The 19,884-nt window shown below is 33.0% G+C and overlaps 2 protein-coding genes across 3 annotated transcripts; both read left to right on the top strand.

Annotated features, from left to right (window-relative positions):
* Positions 1-8,318: 8,318 nt before the first annotated feature.
* On the top strand, positions 8,319-12,091 carry LOC107876933. Its single transcript, XM_047394183.1, has 7 exons — positions 8,319-8,886; positions 9,116-9,207; positions 9,287-9,466; positions 9,560-9,652; positions 9,749-9,853; positions 11,501-11,890; positions 12,041-12,091. Exons 1-7 carry the CDS (start codon positions 8,319-8,321, stop codon positions 12,089-12,091), a joined length of 1,479 nt encoding a protein of 492 aa, XP_047250139.1.
* A 3,053-nt stretch (positions 12,092-15,144) lies between these two features.
* LOC107877414 (small ubiquitin-related modifier 1) lies at positions 15,145-17,868 on the top strand. Of its 2 annotated transcripts, none has more exons than XM_016724063.2 (3): positions 15,145-15,325; positions 17,321-17,470; positions 17,584-17,868. In XM_016724063.2, exons 1-3 carry the CDS (start codon positions 15,257-15,259, stop codon positions 17,647-17,649), a joined length of 285 nt encoding a protein of 94 aa, XP_016579549.1. In that variant the 5' UTR covers positions 15,145-15,256; the 3' UTR covers positions 17,650-17,868. The 2 variants fall into 2 exon arrangements, with proteins under 2 accessions (XP_016579549.1, XP_016579550.1); XM_016724064.2 differs by lacking the exon at positions 15,145-15,325 and adding an exon at positions 16,177-16,255.
* Positions 17,869-19,884: the final 2,016 nt, after the last annotated feature.

Below are 19,884 nucleotides of genomic sequence, written 5' to 3'. Positions count from 1 at the left end.
AATTTATAAATTTTTCTTATTTAATTAAATTAATTTTAATATTTAATTTGTTATGTAGCATTTTAAAAAGGACTTGGAATTTAATGTAATACTTTTTTTTAAATGACGTGTCAGGTGTGGCAGACGTGGCAGGCGTGACAGACGTGACAGTTGGCGTGGCAGCGGATGTGGGGGAGAGTGTGTTACACTCACCAAAAAAAAGTTTAAAATGTTGCTTTTTAGCGGGTTCAGGGGTAAGTAAAAATATCCAACTTACAAAATCGACATAATACAAGGATCTAGAAGGTCATTTTGCCATTAATAAATAATAAAAATAAAGAATGGGAATACAAACTAATAATCGTAGAATACTAAGAGGTTAACTCTGTTGGGACGTTGTCACCTTGATACAACGTGCGATTCAAATTAATCGTAACTTTAATTCGGGCACCGAAACCAAATGTGAAAACAAAACAAAAAAAGTATACTAAGAGGTTAGTAGCAGAAATCATGGTAAATTATGAAGAAAATTGATTTCTTTATATACTTTTTTGGGCCACTAACATAGACTTGTAACTTGGCATGTTCCCACATGACCAAATGAATAAATACATCATATAGCATATGAGATATACAAGGAGACATTTATATATATTTTTAATAAAAAAAAATATAAGAGGAGAAATAGAAAAAGAAAAAGAAAAGAGGAAATTGAGATTGTATTTTATAATGTTACGTTAAACATCGTAGATTTGAAAATGAAAAATATTCTAATAGGAAATATTTTTGCTTAAACTTTTTTTGACGTGAAATATTTTTTCTTAGATAGAGTAAATTTAAAATTGGCCAAGATAAGAGTACTTGATAGTTGATATGGATCGGATACAATAATAATATATTCAGTGTATTCTTATAAAATGTATGCAGTCCATACTACTACTTCAGATGAAGTAGAAAGGTTGTTTCCGATAAACTCTCGACTCATGGCAAATAACAATATACCAAACTCGATATAGATTGGATGAATGCAAAAAAACAAAGAAAAAATATCCTATTTCACCCTTAAACTATACCAAAAATGGCTGAGACACACCTCAATTTAACGAGGGTCCTATTATCTCCTGAACTAATTAAAAGTATAATTTTGACACCTTTAGTGTCACGTGGCACACACGTGTGCCTACGTGGAACATTCAGTGTGTTGTGCCATGAGACACTAAGGGTATCAAAATTACACTTTTAATTAGTTCAGGGGGTAATAGGACCTCCTTTAAATTGAAGTGAGTCTCAGCCGTTTTAGGTATAGTTCAAGAATGAAATAGCGCATTATCTCAAAAATAAAATAGAATAAGATTGCTTATTCTGCCCTCAAATAAAGCATTTCAATTATAAGGTAAGGAATATATTAAAAAAAAAAAAAAAGAAGGACAAAATAAGAGAAAAGGAAGGGCCAAATAAGTAATAAGTTTTTTTTTTTTTTTTTTTCACTCATTACAATATTAAAAGGATCAATGATATTTTTATTCACCCTTCAAAGTGATTCGAATTCTCAATTTATTAGTTGATTATTTTTACTAATAGTTAATAATATTTAAGTAAGGCTTTACTACAACTTAAAATTATTTTTTTAAACTAACATTTCCAATACATAAAGTTTGGCATTTTGGTTTTAAAAAAAATCGAACTTACTTTTAAATGTTGCATTTGATTTAAAAATAGTAGCAGTTAAAAAGATTATATTAAAAATCTCTTTTCAAACTTAAACAGCTTTTAATTTTTTAAAAAATGAATTTAAATTAATCTTCGACGATTCAACGAAACGATATGTTTGCTAGTGATTTTACACGTAAGTAAATTCAGAATTTGAAATTTCTACGATAATTTTAAGTTAATATGTAATAATAAATCATGAATTGATCATATTTACTTTAGAAAATTAATATGAATATCCAATTATGAATTTACTTCGACGCGAATAAAAATGATAATTCACTTCCTCACAAGTTGACACAAGAATTATCAATATCAATCCCAAATAAGAACCCACTAAACAAGTTAACACAAATCAATTTTAAGAATGCTATTAATTAAAAAAACTAACATTTGAATCAACCGTTTCATTATCATTTCATTGGAAAGTTCATTGTTCTTAATTGATCTTTTGTTTTATTTTCCTTACTTTGCCTCACATTAAAATATATCGTTATTTTGCATTCAAAAAATGTGATTTACAAGTTATATAAAAAAGAAGTAATGATTTATAAAAAATATTACCTTCCAAACATATACTCCTATGTTCATATTTAAAACACTAATTTATCAAGAATACACAAGAAAAATACTTCTAATTATTGATTTTGAAATGCTACCAAATGAATTATTACGGCACACACAATAAACTGTGAAGAATGTTGTTGGTAACTTTAATGAGTGGTTTGGTATGAGAGGGGTATTCATGTTTTGGTTAGAAATTGATCCAAATCAACTAAATAAATATGTTTTGTTTGGGTTTGATTTATCTTTAGTTTGAACTTAAGGTTTTAAAAAATGATAATACTTGGTTTGGCTTGATTTTATTAAAAATAAATCAAATAAAAATTGGTTGATAAATTATATAAACAAATTTTATAGTTATATATATAAATATACACAATATATTATTTGTTATAAATAATTTTAAATATTTGTACCCTTTCCATGTAAATTCTAGTTATCTCAAATAGGATAGTAAACTTTCCACCTTAAGCTCATGTATTAAGAGAAATGAATCCAAACTCATTTATTTAGAGAAATAATAATGAAATTTACCTATATATATATTTTTTCTTATCAATCTTTATTAGATTGATTAAAGCTAATATATATTTAGATACTTTTGCCATAATTTAAGAAAACGACAGTCAACATAATAAATGATTAATATCGAATTATAGGCTAAAAGGTAATGGAGAAAACTTCTCTAATTGTAACGAAAAAAATTAAAAGAGAGAAGTATCTTTATTTTTTTAGAAAAATCGAAAGGATCAAATTAAACCGATAACTACCACCACGATGGAAATAAATTATATTTGGTCTTGTTTGATTTTAATAATTTTAAAACCAAATAAATTCATTTGATTTTACCCCAAAATCGACCCAAATTGAATCGTGAACACCCATAGGTATGTGGTATAAGTTATAATAATCTTAAGATAAAATCATGATTATTTTTTGGACAACCAATATACATTCCGACTAGTTGGAGCTTAACTACAGAAAATTCAACATTTTGCATAATTACTGAAAGTCTTAATTTTGGATTTGTGCGTCGAGATACATAATTTTAACTCTTGATACCTCCAACGAAGATCTCCCAATTTTTTTTTCTATTTTGGGTATGTTGAGATACATAGTTAACTTCCGATGCATTCACGATGATATATAATTAGTTGAAATTTTATAATTACTTTGTAAGGATGAGAATTTGTGTAAATATGGTAAGTTAAGGTATACGTTTATGTTATTTTTCCTTATTTTATTTATCTCTTCGTAACTAATTCTGAATTAATTAATCTCAGAATAACTTGTTACCGACCAAATGACCCCTAAAGTTAACACAAAGATAAGTTTTTTTTTTTTTCTTTTAAAAAAAGGAAAAATGTTACTCTAATATGTGAAGATGGAGAGATGGCTGACCAAAGTAGGTGGCAAATGGGCCCACTGAACTGGGCTTTGCCATGGTCAGGCCTAATCAAATAGGGCCTGGCCCACACCATTGGTTAAGTCTTCCTTTCAAATAAAGCCGTCTTATATTATTCAAATTCAAATTAAAGATGTGGTGGGTCCCATTTTTCTCTATTGTATTGACAGCTGTCAAGATTCTAACGTGCCACGTTTGAGTACTTTCTCTCTCAAAATTATTAGACCAAAACCGAATTAAAGCTAAATTAATTTTTTTCGTTGAGAATAATTATAGTCCGTTTGATCAAGTTTCTAGTAAGCAGAAATTATTTTTCAGAAATTAAAGAATATCTCTGAGCGATCCTCCTCTATAAGTTTAAATCATAGGCGGAGTCAGCTAGGATCAGGACTTATCTGAATTCTTCGACGAAAAGTTATTATATATGACTAAACTTACTTTTTTATATTATACATAATATATGTTGAAGCTCCATCAACTTTTTTTATGTATTTATTACTTAATATTTTGAATGTCGTTCGTAAAAATTTGGTAAATTTTGACTCCGTTACTGTCTAAATGGCACATTACTAACAAAACCAAGTTTGTTTACCATGCCCTCATTCGTTCTTCACATGTATTGTTTCTACTCTAATGTGGGTATTCACAGAAATGAACTAGAAAACATGCATTTGGAAGCCCGTAGCGACATGGTTGAGTGGTTGGAAGGTGAATTTTTCATGTGACAGACCTAAGATCAAATTTAACCTCTGTCAGTCGATCAATTATGAGCTCAATTGTCGAATGTTGCTTGTCTAATGCGGTTTACATCTCATGTATGATTTGTAAGCTCTTGCACAAAGAGCCATTACAACATTTTTGGCCTAAGGCCACACTAAATTTGAGCCACATTTTACAAGTGTGGCCTATACCATTAAAGACCACGCTTTTAAAGCGTAACTTTAATTTTTAACTTCTGGCCACATTACTTTTGGCAACGCTTTGAAAGCGTGATTTTTAATGATGTAGACCACACTTTACAAATGTTGCCAAATCATGATATAATTGACAACACTTATTCACATATATGGCTACATTTTTAAGTGTAATATTATTATAATTTTAAAGACCACATTTTAAAATTGTGGTCTAAAATTTTCAATAAAATTTTCTCAATCTCCCTCCCAAATATTTTAATTTCCCTCCAACTTATAATTAACCAAAAAGAGTTGAGGATATTAAAAATAAAAAATACTACACTAATTTCACGCAGGTATTAAATTTATGATCGAATAGTACTGAACCAGGTCTCTCCACCGTTGAACAACACCGACACTGGCGACAAAGATGCCGTCGGCTCGAAAGGGGAAAAACCAGCGAGGGGCGAGGAACGGAAACCACCGCGAGAACCTAAAGGCGATAGTCAATCTCTCCTTTTGGTCTTTTTTTTTTCTCAATCAGTGAATTTGAACACCCTTTACGTTGTTTTGTCAATTTTTGAGTTTGGTTTTGAGAATTTGTTGGTTCTTTTGAGTTTCTTGGATTCCGGGAATACCAATTTGGGGTGTGTTGTGATTCTAATTTATACGATTAAAGAGAATGTGAGGTGTTGAATTATGATTCTTGAATTTGGTTTTTTATCGATTCAAGAATTACGTGTAGATTATTCTAGTTTTATGAACTGAGTGTAGAAAATTTTTATTAAACTCAATATTTTTTTTCTTCTTAAAATCTGTAACAAGTCATGGCCTTGATATGCTGAAGTGAGTCATCAGGAGGTGAACAACGCGTAGTTGGACTGAAGATTTCGCTGCAGTTTTTCATATTTGTCTTAGTTGCTACATATCTTTTCTCTTGGTTTTTTGTTTTGATTTTTCATTTCCAGGATCTCATGATCCAATTCAAAAAAAAAAAATAAAAATTGAAAACAAACTCGAATTACATGGCTTGAGTGAACCTTAGAAACACCCTTTATAGCTCCATGGATCAATACTCTTCGGTCCGAAGTACGCTTAAACTGCTTCAAAGATGCAATCTTTACATATATACAGATGAATGTTGAAGGTGCTAGGGCTTAAATTTTTTTTCCCTGCTGTTTTGAAAGCTGTTACTGTCTTCAGGACTCGAATCTTGGAAAACAGTTACATGTGGCTATTGTTAAATTATGGTCTTCATCTTAAATTGAGTTAAGAAATTAAATTGCTGAACTGATCAAACTACTCTTTCTTTCCTCTGCTGGATGCTATTTCATGTTTCCTGGTGTCACTCTCTAAGAAAAAAGGTAGAACGATAGATATATTAAAGGCTAGTCAAGACCAAATGATGTTATGGAACTATGGATGTTTTGTTTGGTATCGGTGTTTCTTGTTTTGTGCCTTGGTAGGAATAATGTCTTCAGCTTACCCTATGATATGCTAAAACTTTTTATAGAACTACCCTTGGATAAAAAAAAATGAACAGAACTGAATTTGTACTGGGGGTGGGGGCATATATTTGGTTTTGAGTGAACCTTGGTGCATCCATGAGCTTCCTGTTAGTCTAGACTATCAAATGTCATTCTTTAAAAACCCTGTCCTTCTGCAAGTCATCCATTTTCTTGTATTCACTTGTTTATCGGGGCTTTCCCGCTACTTTAATAAAATCATTGCCTTGTTTTAAAACTGTGAAACTGTCTTTCGCTGGGATCATTTGTAAATAGTTGTTTGTGTTGCTACTGTGAATGCCTGCTGAAACATTCTTGGTGTTATCCACAGGTTGTGAAACAACAGATGACTTTGAGGCAGGCTCATTACTTGTAGCCTTTTCCACATTGCAAGTAGTCTGAGAATTGTTAGCAGTCTCTCCACTTCCAAACAGGTATCCCAATATAATTCTGGTTAGAAATATTAGTTCATTCATCACCACAATATTAGAAATGTTGATTTTTTTTGTCGAATAACCACCAGTATAATGCTGGTTAGAAATGTCTTTATTACTGTCACTTATTAATTTTACTTACTTTTTGCTAGGACATTCAGAAAGATGTGAAGAGGCTGATTTAACCTTTGGTTCTGCTTAGCACAAGTGCCATGACTAGGTAAATTTTTTTTTATCATCAACCAACACATAATTTTTATAACTTACTCGTGGCTGTGAGCCTGTGACTCAGTGTATATGTGTGTATTTACTGTTTAATATCTAACAATATGAGTATTTAGATTTTCAATGGGTTCGGTGTATTCTTGACGTATTCAAGTGAACATAATAAAGGATTGCTTAAATGGGGTGTTTCAGTTTTTCTTTATCGCAAAAAATAGAGAATTATCCTGTGTTACTGGTGCATTTGAGCTTTACAGCTTCTAGCCTTTGTATGTTAGCTTATATAGAATAATGTTAGAGGTGATACGACTTAAGATTTTTGTTTTCCCTGCTGTTCTGAAAGTTGTTAATTGCTAGTTCGTTTTTTATTTTCCTTGCTGTTTTGAAAGTTGTTAATTGCTAGTTCGTTTATGTTGGTGAGTATGATACTTGCTTGTAATAATGCCCAGGACTGATGGGTAGAGACCATCAAAAGTAGTTGTTTGTATAAAAAGTAGTTTATCAAAACCATATATATTAGTAATGGAAGTTGAAGAAATATCATCTAACTTAAAAGGTGTCGGCAGCCGCGTTCGTAACAATACTAGTTCAAAAAAATTAGGATAACTAACAATTTTACTTCTTGTTGTTGGTATACTCTTCTTCATAATTAACTTGTGCTAATTAATGTCTCTTCTCTTTTTTGTTCAACAACATGAACAGATGTTGGTTTCTTTAATATGTCAACCCACTGTTCAACTCAAAAAGAGCTTACAAATAACTTTATACACTCAATTTAAAGTTATTTGTAAGCTCTTTTTGAGTTGAAGCACCTGGAAATTACAGTCATGTGGGCTTACCTGCAATACACACATATACATCTTTTAGAAAGCTAAAAGAGCTGACCCATTTACAGAACTACCCCTGGACAAAAAAGGGACAAAAATGAATTTGCTATTGTGAATGCCTGCTGGAACATTCTTACTGTACACAGGTTGTGAAATAGCAGCTGGCTCATTCATCACAGATTAATAAATAGAGAGATACATAATGCTGTCATTCATCACAAATTAATAAACAGAGAGATACATAATATTGTGCAACTGAGACATATATATCTGCATTTGCTTTATTCACCTCCGTGAGACTATTCAGTGCATCTGTTATGAGCTTAGATAAACAATCTTTTGATTAAGTTTGATCATATTTAGCTTAGACATGTCATTTGGCTGATAACTAGGGATACTTTCATACTGTACTTTCCGTCTATATTGCTCGGACTCTTTCTTGTATCTCTTTATATACCTCTGTCAAACAGGCCACATCCTCAAAACTGGTAGTGTCCCTCCACTTTTTATTCTGTGTACTTGTGTTAGTAAGGCTAAGTTTATATCATTTGTGTGACTCTAATATTCTTTGCCTCTATTTTCAGTTAGTAAGGATGAAGCAGGCAGCAAGTCTAAAGAAAAAAGTTTCTAATCCGAACAAAGCTCAAAGTTCTCTGAAGAATATGAATTCCGTTACTCAATACCGTTCAAGTGTTGAACTAGTCAAGGAATATTAGATTAAAAGAGAACAGATTGCAAAAGAACACAATGATAAAATTAGGAAATCTCAGTCACCGATGACACATAAAAGAAAGAATCTTGAGGAGTCTATTGCACAACAAGGAAAAAGTATATTGCCTATTAACACGTCAATAAGTCAATCTTCTGCAAGGGAAGAGATTAATGCTTCACATATGATCACTGGAAAAGGACAAATCAAACAACGATTATTTCAACCTCAATCTGGAGAGCCCATTACAAAGAGAGAAGTCGAATCACCTATGCACAACTTCATTTTCCAAGGATTTTCAAAGGTCGCTGTTAATACTTCAGATGTCATTGGAATATCACAAGTTGAACAAGAGAAACAACATGCTATTAAAGAGCTAGAAAACTGCAAACAGGTGAAGAGAAAGTCAGTCCTACCGTCAAGTAGTCTGGATCAGTTTCTAGAAAAACAAGGGATACACATAAGTGGTGGAAAAGAACATGATATTGACACAATAGATGGTGTTACAGTTCTGCCCACTGAAGATCTAAATGAACATAATAAGCTATTAGATGATCCTGCAGAACAAGAAGAAATTGGTGAGGATGGGTGGTTAAATAGTGATGACGATATGAATGTTGATTGTGGTACAAATGGTATGTCTTGAATCCTATAATTTGAGTACTCATTGTATTTGTTTCTTATTTCTTGGTTATTATATCAATCTAGGAGTGCCACAGAACAAAAATATTTGAGGACCAATAACATGCAAGGAAATTCATGCGAGAACTTTAGATGAAAGAGAGGTGGTGACATTTGACTTAGGAGAAGCAGTGGGACCAACTGACAAGGCAGTTTCTAATTTAAGCAACTTTATCGGAACAGTTGCAAGGAATCCCATATTTATCAACTTGTTGTACACTAGTTGGCATGCTGTTCCAGATGAAACTAAAAAACATATGTGGGATTATGTCAATGTAAGAAAAATTAATATTTGAGATTGTACATATATTATGTTTAGTACTAACCTAGTCTTAATATATTTATTTTGTATAGTCAAAATTTCTGATTCCAAAGGAAGGACAGAAGTGGGTGATGCATGGTCTTCGTGATGCTTGGAGGGGATTCAAGAGAGAAGTTAAACGGAGATGTTTTGATAAAAGACTTACCGTTGAAGAAATGCTAGAAAAACGTCCTGCTGGGCGTTCCGGCTGTTCACTTATGTCAGTTGGTCGAGTATTGAAAGCTTCCAGAAGTTGAAGTAAGATTAAAATAATGCATATAACTCTTGACATATTTTTCATATTTAATTTATGTTCTCTTTTTTAGGCCTTGAGCGAGGTAAATTCTCAAAATAGGAAAAAACAAAAGTGGAGACATCGAATGGGACCTATTAATTTTGGAAGAGTACGCGTGGCATTGGTAATACTTTTTTAAAAAATCTATTTTTTATTCTTTTTTAATTTGTTATAAAATATTTATATTTGGTTTTATACTTTAATTTGATATCATTTGTAGAGACGGACCAAAGAAAATAATGAGGAACCATTAAAGGCTGAAATGTTTGTTGCTACTCGTACAAAGACGGGAAAAGAAGTTCAGGCAGATACCCAAATTGCAATAGTAAGTAATTGATTTTGACTGCAGCTAAGTTCATCTTTAATCCTTTTATTCTTATTCCTCTGTGTAACTATACTATCGACGAGATAAGCGACGCGTCGCGTCACTCTATCGATGCGATATGCGACGCGTCATGTTGCTACCCATCAATGCGATATGCAATGCACCGCAGCCATATCGTGTTGAATCTTTGTTTTGAACATCCAATTAGGCCTCAAACCTCATCCGAAAAACTCAAAACTTACCCTTTATGCTAAGTTTGATTTATCCAAATTATTTGAGGAACCTTGTTTAAAGAAAGAAGCTAAATTCACATCTTGGAAATCTGCATCAGTGATTATATCCAAGCTGAAAAATATTACTAAACATCTTAAGCTGAGAGCTAGATAAAGGGGTGCAGGATTACTAAGATTCGAAGGAACATGAGAAGGAAAAAAGGGAATTTTGAGCATTGACGTGGAGATCTTTGAAGTTGTTGAAGCTTTTCATTTGGTGGAATTCTAAAAATCAAATGGTGATACATTAGAATATCATAACATATTGACTGGATGCGTAAGACCGAGTCCTCAAGATATCATTTGGACTTCGCAAGATGATCAACAACAACCTCTGTAGGCAGACGGCCAGTTTGATGAGCAGCAGCCAAATAATCAACTTCAGCAAGAACAACGTTTAGATAACTAACAACAACCTCTGGAGAAACAACAACTGCTACTCCAAAAACATCTGATTCAGCATGAGTACTTACCTTGATTACCCTACATTTTCTTCATCACGTTTTGTCCTAGATACATTGGCTGAGCTAGGTGGATGCTAGGGGTTTCAATGAATCCCCTTCATCAGAAAAATCATGTTGAGCAAATAGGATAGGCATATTACATACACAAACACCTTAACTTAGCCTCACATTATTTATGAGCAAAATAGTAATTGTACGTGAGCCATTAAATAGAACTCTAGGAAGATCGACTCTACTTTCTTTCTTCGATCCCTAAACAGATGCAACAACACGTCTTCTCTTTCATCCTTCCAGTAACACAAGGTATGATTTTCCTTTCATTTTCTTGGTTCAAATTTGTCTATGTTGTTTTTTATTCATAATCGAATCAAATTACTATTCACTACTGCAATATAAAACTTGAATTTTGTATTATAAGTTGTGTATATTCTCACTGATTGCTAATCTTCTATTGGCCAGTGACAGATTGAACCTTACTATCCTTATATTTGATTAAGAGTGTTGATGTGTTTTAAGCAACAGTTGCATCTATCAAGTTACTGAGAGTTGCTTCTAATACATATTGCTTCTTTTGGTCTATGTTGAGCTTTTGCCAACTTTACCAGATATGTTCACTTTACCAGAATTATGAGCCAAAGCAGATTGGAACTAGTTGTTGAGCTTTTGCCAACTTTACCAGATCCTGAGTCTTGAGGAATTGAAATAATCTGTTTTAGAATGGATTCCTAAGTCTTGAGGAGCACTGAAATAATCTGCTTTGTCTTTATGAGACTGATTTCATTCTCAGGAGTATTATTGTTAAGAAAGTTAATTATTTCTGCCCTGGGACGGATGAGCCTTCTTTTGAAATATATCTTATATATACTGCATTATTTCTTCTCGTGATAGCTATTGTTTTACTTTTGTGACAGTCTGAACTAGAGAATCATCAAAATGCTGGGAAAACACCAGATGATACATTCACGGCAGTGTTTGGAAAGGAGAAGCCTGGTCGAGTTAGAGGCTATGGTAGATCAGTGACAAGAACTTCTCTGCAAAAAGAGGAGGAAATGAATGAGCTTAAACAAAAGCATGCTTATGAAGTCACTTCTATGAAGGAAGAAATTATAAGTGAAATGAGACAAGAAATGCGACAGTTTTTTAGTCAATTGGTGCAAAACAATCCTGGATTGAATTTTCAAGATATATTAGGGAGTGACGGATCTAACATTCCTTCACCTGATACGAGTAATGCACAAGCTATAAGAGGAAAAAATCTTTCAAAATCTTCGGGCTCGGCTCATGCTTCAGTTCATGAAAAGGTACTTTATCTTAGAAATTCACAGGAAGTTTAAATCCTGAACTTTTAACTTGATTGAATGCATTAAAGAAACTTTGGATTCACATACTTCCTCATATCAAGATTGAAAAAATATTTGTATTTACTTCGTTTGTTCATTTTGAATATGTAGGATCTATGCGGGGGCTCAAATTTGAATGGTGGGCACCACAACTCAACTTGATCAAGATTGAAGTGAATGATGAAGAATTTTTGAAATATTTGATATACGTTATTATATACATTTGGTTTTGTGGAACTTGATACAATATTTTATTATGTTGTTTTCTTGTTACTTTGTAAAAGACATGATTTTGAAATCAAATCTATGCACTTCAATTATTTATTAGGTTATTAGTGCATGCGTGAGATTATATATTTGTTATGTTTATGTAATGTGCTTAGTGATACATGCGTGAGATTTATGCACTTCAATTTTTAGGCAATATTGCTACACTTTAAGAGTGTGGCTAAAACATGCTTACACTTTACAAGTGTTGTCATAGAGGATGTATAAAAGGCTACGTTTTTTATGTGTGGTTAGTAATAAAGAAAAGGCCACGTTTGTTAAGTGTTATGATAGAGGTACTACGAAAGGCTACGCTTGTGAAGCGTGCCCAATAATTAAACAAAGGCAACGTTTTTAAAGTGTTATTATAGAGGTGCTACAAAAGGCTATACTTGTGAAGCGTGACCAATAGCAAAACAAAGACAACACTTGTAAGCGTAGCTTTATTAAATAAAAGTGTTGCCAATTACAAGCTACAAAGCGTGGTCTTTAAACATTAATGACCACAATTTTTAAATGTAGCAAATATGACAACACTTGAAAAGCGTGACCTTTGATAAAAGGTTACGCCTCTTTAGGCCACCCCCAAAAAGTGTGGCCTAAAGTCAAAAAATGTAGCCTTTGATCAAAGGTCACACTTTCTGCTATTTTAGGTCACGCTTTACAAGAGTGGCCGTAGGCCAAAAATATTGTTGTGAGCAGGTTACAACAAAATGTTCATCAAATAATGACACATGAAGAACAGATACTTCGACCGAGATTGTTGGGGTTCCAAAAAACAAAAGCATTTGGAAGGAGGCCTAACTTAGAAATATGTAGAATGGCATTAGCAGCTGAAGTCTATATTACTACATGCATGTGGATTGAAATGAATGGTAAACTTTCAATAACAAGAAACAAAACGATGGGCTGCTCCTTCCTTATTCAGAGGTCTCAATTTTGAGTCCTGAATATGAAAAAAATTTTGGTAGGAAATGCTTTCCCCGATTGGACCCCTACCCGATGCGAATCTCAATTAGTCGGACTCCAATGCGGGTATCGGACACAGGAAGAAAATCTCAAAAAAAAAAAAAAAAAAGTGACAAAACAACGACTCTTTTGTTAAATAAATTGATCAAGCGAAAATTGATGTTCTAATATTAGGAAAACAAATTCAAATTAATTAAGCAAACACAACTTACTACGCTAGATAAATATATATTTGAAAAAACACTTTTCAAAATAAAGATTCAGAAACTGGCCAACCATGCTAGTATTAGAGTATCTATTTGTTAAATATTTGAATATAGCATTATTAACAATTTGAGAATATGTAAAGTTGCTGAAATATTAATTGACATATAAAAGTGCAATTTTAAATTTCATAGAAGAATGCAATTTTAGAATTTAAAAGATTTTTTTTTATAGTTTCTAGACCGTGATCTACACATAATTGATGGAGGCTAAAAGTCATATTTTTTGATAAACTCAAAGGATTAAACTGTTAAATGCATATTTAAAGGATTGTGAACTTACTATCGAATATATTATATTTTATATATAAAAAACAACTTTTACCATATTCTCCAACATGTTTTATATACATAGATGGATTTGATGAATTTAGTTGGATCAAAATTGATTGAGTTAAATATATTTTCAAAATTGGGCAAAGTTAGGCTATGACTTGAATCGAAACTTAATTTGTTCAATTTTAATAAAGTTTTAATATTTTTATTTTTTATAATTTACTAGATCTCGACACATGTGTTGCACGTGTATGGACGAATCATGCTTTTAAGATGGTGTAGATATGGATTACTGCCTAGTTAAATTATTTATTATCTTTTGACTATATATATATATATATATATATATATATATATGATATCAAAGGATTTTTTTTTTTAATACTAATAAGATAAGATTTTTTATTATTAAATTTGAGTTAAATATCAATCCAAAATTTTGATGAGTTGAAATATGCATGTTAATAATCAAATCAAACTTAAATAATTGAACTGATTATGATTTTATGAGTTATTTCTTGTAACAAATGACAATTATTAAAGTAAATGGCCGATAAAGTGTGCGAAAATCACAATTTCACTGGGATAAATGAAAACATCGTATCAATAAAATATTGAGAATCACAAAGTCATTGAGGCAAGTAATCACGAAGTCATTGAGACAAATAACGACATTATATCATCAAAGTGATCGAGAATCACGAGGTCATCGAGACAAGTAACGACATCATATTGATTGAGTGGGCGAGGAGCACTAGGTTATTCGGGAAAGTAAGACATCATATCAATGAAGTGAACGAAAATCACGAGGTCATTAGGATAAGCAATGACCTCGTATCAATAAAACAAGCGAACAAGCGAGATTTATGAGGTCAGTGAACAAGTAGCGGCATTGTATCAATGAAGCAAGCAAGAACCACGAGGTCATTAGGATAAGCAGTGATACCGTATCAATAAAACAAGCGAGATTTATGAGGTTAATGAACAAGTAGCAGCATTGTATCAATGAAGCAAGCAAGAACCACGAGGTCATCGGGCCAAAACATGACATTGCATAAATAAAGTAAGCGAGAATCACAAGGTTGTGGGAGCGAGTAACGACATCAATATAAATGAAGTGAACAAGAATCACGAGGTCATGGGGCAAATAAAGACACTGTACAGGCAACGGAACAAGGCCATCCGTTAGATCAAAATTAGAAAACACATCTAAATCATCCATTTAATCTCTCGTGAGTCGTTTGGTGTGAGGTATAAGTACTAATAAATAGTCTCAAGATAATAAAGAATTATTTTATTCTATACTTAATTGAAGATATTAGTTAGCATTGAGATCATTTATTCCACTATTTACATCATAATAGTGAAATAAATTATCTCATACACGTAATAAAATAACTAATTTAAAATAATTAATATCAAAATAACTCTTTTCCAACCAAACAAATCCCAAGAATAAAGTCACCTAATATAAGAAGGATTTTTACCAAGCAAAAGAAAAGCAGAAATATAGTGAGAACAAAAAAGAGTAAAAACACAAAGGAAAAAAAAAATGTCAGGAGTTACTCAAGAAGATGACAAGAAGCCTGCTGATCACATTAACCTCAAAGTCAAGAGCCAGGTTTACTTTTTTTTGGGGGGGGCTTATTTTTTACATCTTTTTTTTTTTTTTTTGCTTTGGCAGTAAGTATATGTGATTTTAAATTATTATTTTTTGTGATCATGTTATTATTTTTTCTGTTTTTTGGATTTATGGTGCTTGTGTTAGGGTCTGATTTTTTATTTTGTGGTACAGTATGACTTATGAGGTTAGGAAAGAAGTTTTTGCAAGTTAGGGCAGTTAGTCAGCCTTTTTTTATAACCGTTACGTTCGGACCAGCTTTGATGCACCCTGACCAAGGCTAACACAGATAGAAAGAATCGCCTAGTATTTTTTTCTCTCTGCTGGAGTTTGAACGTGAGATCTCGAGTTGTCAACCCACTTCATTGACTATTAGACCTACTTTGGACATAGCCAATGATATTTGAATTGTTGTTAGATTTAATTTAGAGTTAGAGCCTAAATGTCAAAAGCACAACTAGAGTATCCCAGTTTTTCGAGTTTCATACGTGAACTTTTAGTAGCATAACTTTACTACTCGGACTATCAAATTATTTATTAAAACACACATCGACTATAAGTTGTTCCCTTTTTCTACTTGAAATATCACCACCATTCAGGTGGAACTTATAGTTTAAGTGTGTTTTGCGAAATAGTTGGTGATAGTTCAGGTGGAAAACTCATCGGATATGGAACTTGTGAAATTAAAATAATTTAGGTGTGTTTTTGACCTCTTTAGTTTATGGATCAAAGTAATTTGTAATCGAGAAATTACTGAGCGCCAGCTGATTATGGTTCGAAGTTCATGGATAATGGGGTTGTCCTGTTGCCCTTCTCCCCTTATATATCGAACCTTGGGACATACGCCTAACACACACATCACGTGCATTGTGCTTTGGTCTTACTACTAGAACAAAGCTCTGAATGCAGAGTCAGTTTTGCGAGTTCTCGGTCAGTTTGTTTGGCTTTTTTGTTTGATATATCTGCAATACTTAAAGAGTTCATCGCTAAAGTAAAAAGTCCTAGTGGTTGCTCCATATTGTGTGCTTGTGTTAATCTTCTAAGTTGCTCGGATTCTCCAAAAAATGTTGCCGCACCCGTGTCGGATCCTCTAAAAATGGACTACTTTTGAAGGATCCGAAACGCACCCGATGACATTTTTGAAGAGTCTGAGCAACATAGTTAATCTTCATGTATTCTTGATTTGACCTGAATAATTTTTGTGTCTTCCACACCTAAAAGTGTGGCCTAGTGGTTCATGAAGTGGAAAGAGAATTAGGTTCAAGTCGCGGAAGACATAAGACACTGGGTGTTTTCTTCCAATTTCTCTGAACGGTCTAATTGGTGTAAGGTGCTATAGTCGAGCTGCATGCAAGCTGGCTCGAGTACCATCTGAAAAAAAGGAAAATCTTATTAATGTATTGTGTGTGTACATGTTAAGGCTATTGTTTGTGAATAACTATACAAGTCCATTTATGCTTCCATTACCTTAATATATGTAATTAAAGGTATATCACCTGTTCATATTCTCATGCTGAATTCCATTTTTTCTTCTCATCTGCGGCTTAACGGATGTTCATTATATGAAAACATAGCTTGAAAGCAAAAAATTGAATAAACAAGTGTTGCGTTGTTTTGCTTTCGATGCCTTGTCTTTTTTGGTATGATGCTCTAAAGAAGAGATGATTTCTGAACAAAACAGAATAACTAATGATGTATGTAGCATTTAAGAAGCATCTGCTTGTTGTTATCTATGTTGCTCCGACTCTTCAAAAATGTCATGGGGTGCTTGTCGGAACCCTCAAAAGTAGTGCATTTTTGGAGCGTTCGGGCAACTTAGCTTGTTATTTTGTGATTTTTAAACTTGTTTGTTCATCGTGTTGCTTGGTTTGGCGAATTCGTATAGCCTAAGTAGAGGACACATATTCTTTAATATTCACGTGGAAAAAATTTCTGAATGACAATATTCAGATATTCCAGTATACAAGATCTCTGAAGTTGGAACAATTTTTGTAGGATGGAAATGAGGTGTTTTTCAGGATCAAGAGAAGCACACAGCTGAAGAAGCTCATGAATGCGTACTGTGATAGGCAATCCATTGATCTCAACGCTATTGCATTCCTGTTTGATGGTCGTCGCCTCAGGCCTGACCAGACCCCTGATGAGGTTTCTGTCTCCTTTTCCCGCTTCTCTGTACTGAGCATATATGTCCATATGTTCCTACACTTCATATAATCTGTAATATGTTCGTCTCATTGCTGTTTTTTTACATGTCACAGCTGGAGATGGATGAAGGTGATGAAATCGATGCTATGCTGCATCAAACCGGTGGATCTTTGGCTTAGCGTTATATTGGATGGCTTTGGGGCATCGTAAATTAGATTATCTTCGGTAATATATTGGCCGAACTATTTAGAATCTATTTATTGCTTGTACTTCAGGTGGAGTCTAGTAATTAGTTGCTTATGGATGGTCACAAACTTTGGAGGATCTTTACTGCTAGTTGATTATCCTTATATCAAGTCCTGGTTTTTTTATGCAAGGGAAGAGATTTTCTCGTTCGATTTTTGTTGTTTATGTATCAATGAAGTAAGGGATGAGCACCGTGAAGTCTTAGTTTCAATTCCCAGCAAAAACAAACTCTAGGTGAATTCTTCTCATCTGTTATAGCCTTGGTGGACAGAGTTATCTGATGATACCTGTTGCTGGTGGGAGATGACAGGTATCCCGTGGGTTTAGTAGAGGTATGTGCATGCTGGCCCGGACACCACGATTTATAAAAAAAAATGGTTTTGAAGCAAAGTTTAATCAGGACCATATCCTACCTCCTGTGGGCAATGAACTGCATTTTACTGTCCACTTGACCAATTGCAACTGCTAAACTTCCTGACCAATGAACATATACATATACATATGCTTTTGAGTTTAAGTTATATACACCGCCAAACTCCTAGGCCATGTACAAATGCATTTGAGTTATGTAATTTATCAATGAAAATATTTTTTTACACTATCAGATTGTCAACTTTCTGAAGAGAATGTAGATGTGGGGATTTGTAATGCTAAAAAGAACAGTGATCCTGTACAATAAGTAAGATATAAGGGCTCGTTAAGTTGGGGAACAAGCTATCCCGGGAATGTTGTTCCACCTTCAATGTAGGATAACTACAATCCCGCAATAACTAATTTCGTAGCAAGTTATCTGGTAATTTTATCGCAACCAAACATGAAATATGCTCTTCTTAACATTAGCCAGAGAGTGATGTTGTGTACAGCTTAACCTCTTTGAATTATACTATCAACTTGTTCATTATAGCTTCTTGATTACTTCATCTACGTTAACGTTTTCAAACCTCGTGTGGACATGTAATATTCATAAAATTGAAACGATACAGAAAAGGTTATTAAGTAGCAGATTAGTAGCAAAAGAAAAGAGGAAAAATCTCACCTACTTCTAGTTGTGATCCTATGACTTAACAAGTGTAAGAGTTATACAATTAAGATCTATATATAATTCTACAACCAAAGGATGCGGTGCAACGGATGAGGCTGTTCCTCCCTTAGTCAGAGGTTTCGGATTCGAGCCCTGGGTATGGAAAAATCCTTGGTAAGGAGCGCTTCTCTTCGAATGGAGCCCTACGCGGCACGAATCTAGATTGATTGAACTCCAATGCGGGTATCGAACATTGGATGAGAAACCAAAAAAAGCTCTATAATTCTAATTTATTCTTTTAGATCGACATCAGTTCGATTGCTGGAGCATCTGAGTCTAAAATGATTTATGTCAACCTTAACTCAATGTTTAAAGAAGATTTCAAAATGTACAACAATAACATATCCAGGGTATTCCCACGAAATAGGATTTGAGAAAGGTAGAATGTACGCAGCCAATACCATAATCATTGTTGTTCACAGAATTAGGGTTGGACATATTTTGGTTTAAATCGAAAAAAAACAGAAAAATCGAATCAAAATTTAATTTTGGCTTGGTTTTTCGGATTGATTTCGGTTTCAAATTTTACAAATTCGGTTTAACGGTTTGGTTTTCGAATTTTTCAGAAAAAAAATTGGATAAATCAAAAAACCGAAATTATATAAATAATATATATATATATATATATATATATTATTATATATGTAGATATACTAAAAATATAATATAATTAGAAATTACATATAAATATATAAATTATAATCATTTAGTAACCCTAAATCCTAATATACTGCTTTACTTTAATCCCTAACATTAACATGAAGGCTGCAACGATGCTCAACCATCCTCAGTTCGTCAGTTCATTTGAAATTTCAACATCGCCAACGACAGTCGGCAGTTGTTTGCTCAGTTTGTTACTGCCGTCGGCAGTCGCTTTCGAGTGCAGTCACTGTCGTCACGCCAACGGCTACGACTCAGCGAGGTCGATATTTATGGTTATTTCATGCGAGTTGAATTAGTTATATTTTGAAATGAAAAATAGGTTTACAAAAAGATTATTTTTCTAGAAAAATCACCAATTTTAAATGCTCACTGCTTTAATCTTTATAACCGAAATAAAAATCCGAAATAACCGAACCGAATTTAT

This window comes from Capsicum annuum, chromosome 7, assembly GCF_002878395.1.
Source record: "Capsicum annuum cultivar UCD-10X-F1 chromosome 7, UCD10Xv1.1, whole genome shotgun sequence".
Taxonomy (NCBI): Eukaryota; Viridiplantae; Streptophyta; class Magnoliopsida; order Solanales; family Solanaceae; genus Capsicum; species Capsicum annuum.
Note: the sequence above shows the minus strand (reverse complement) of the source record. Positions and strands in the feature narration are given on the sequence as shown.

Coding starts and splice junctions, on each gene's coding strand:
- LOC107876933 (XM_047394183.1), top strand. CDS start 8,319: ATGACACATAAAAGAAAGAATCTTGAGGAGTCTATTGCACAACAAGGA. Junction 9,653..9,748: donor GAAGAGTACGCGTGGCATTG/GTAATACTTTTT, acceptor TATCATTTGTAG/AGACGGACCAAAGAAAATAA. Junction 11,891..12,040: donor ATGCTTCAGTTCATGAAAAG/GTACTTTATCTT, acceptor TTGAATATGTAG/GATCTATGCGGGGGCTCAAA.
- LOC107877414 (XM_016724063.2), top strand. CDS start 15,257: ATGTCAGGAGTTACTCAAGAAGATGACAAGAAGCCTGCTGATCACATT. Junction 15,326..17,320: donor ACCTCAAAGTCAAGAGCCAG/GTTTACTTTTTT, acceptor CAATTTTTGTAG/GATGGAAATGAGGTGTTTTT. Junction 17,471..17,583: donor CTGACCAGACCCCTGATGAG/GTTTCTGTCTCC, acceptor TACATGTCACAG/CTGGAGATGGATGAAGGTGA.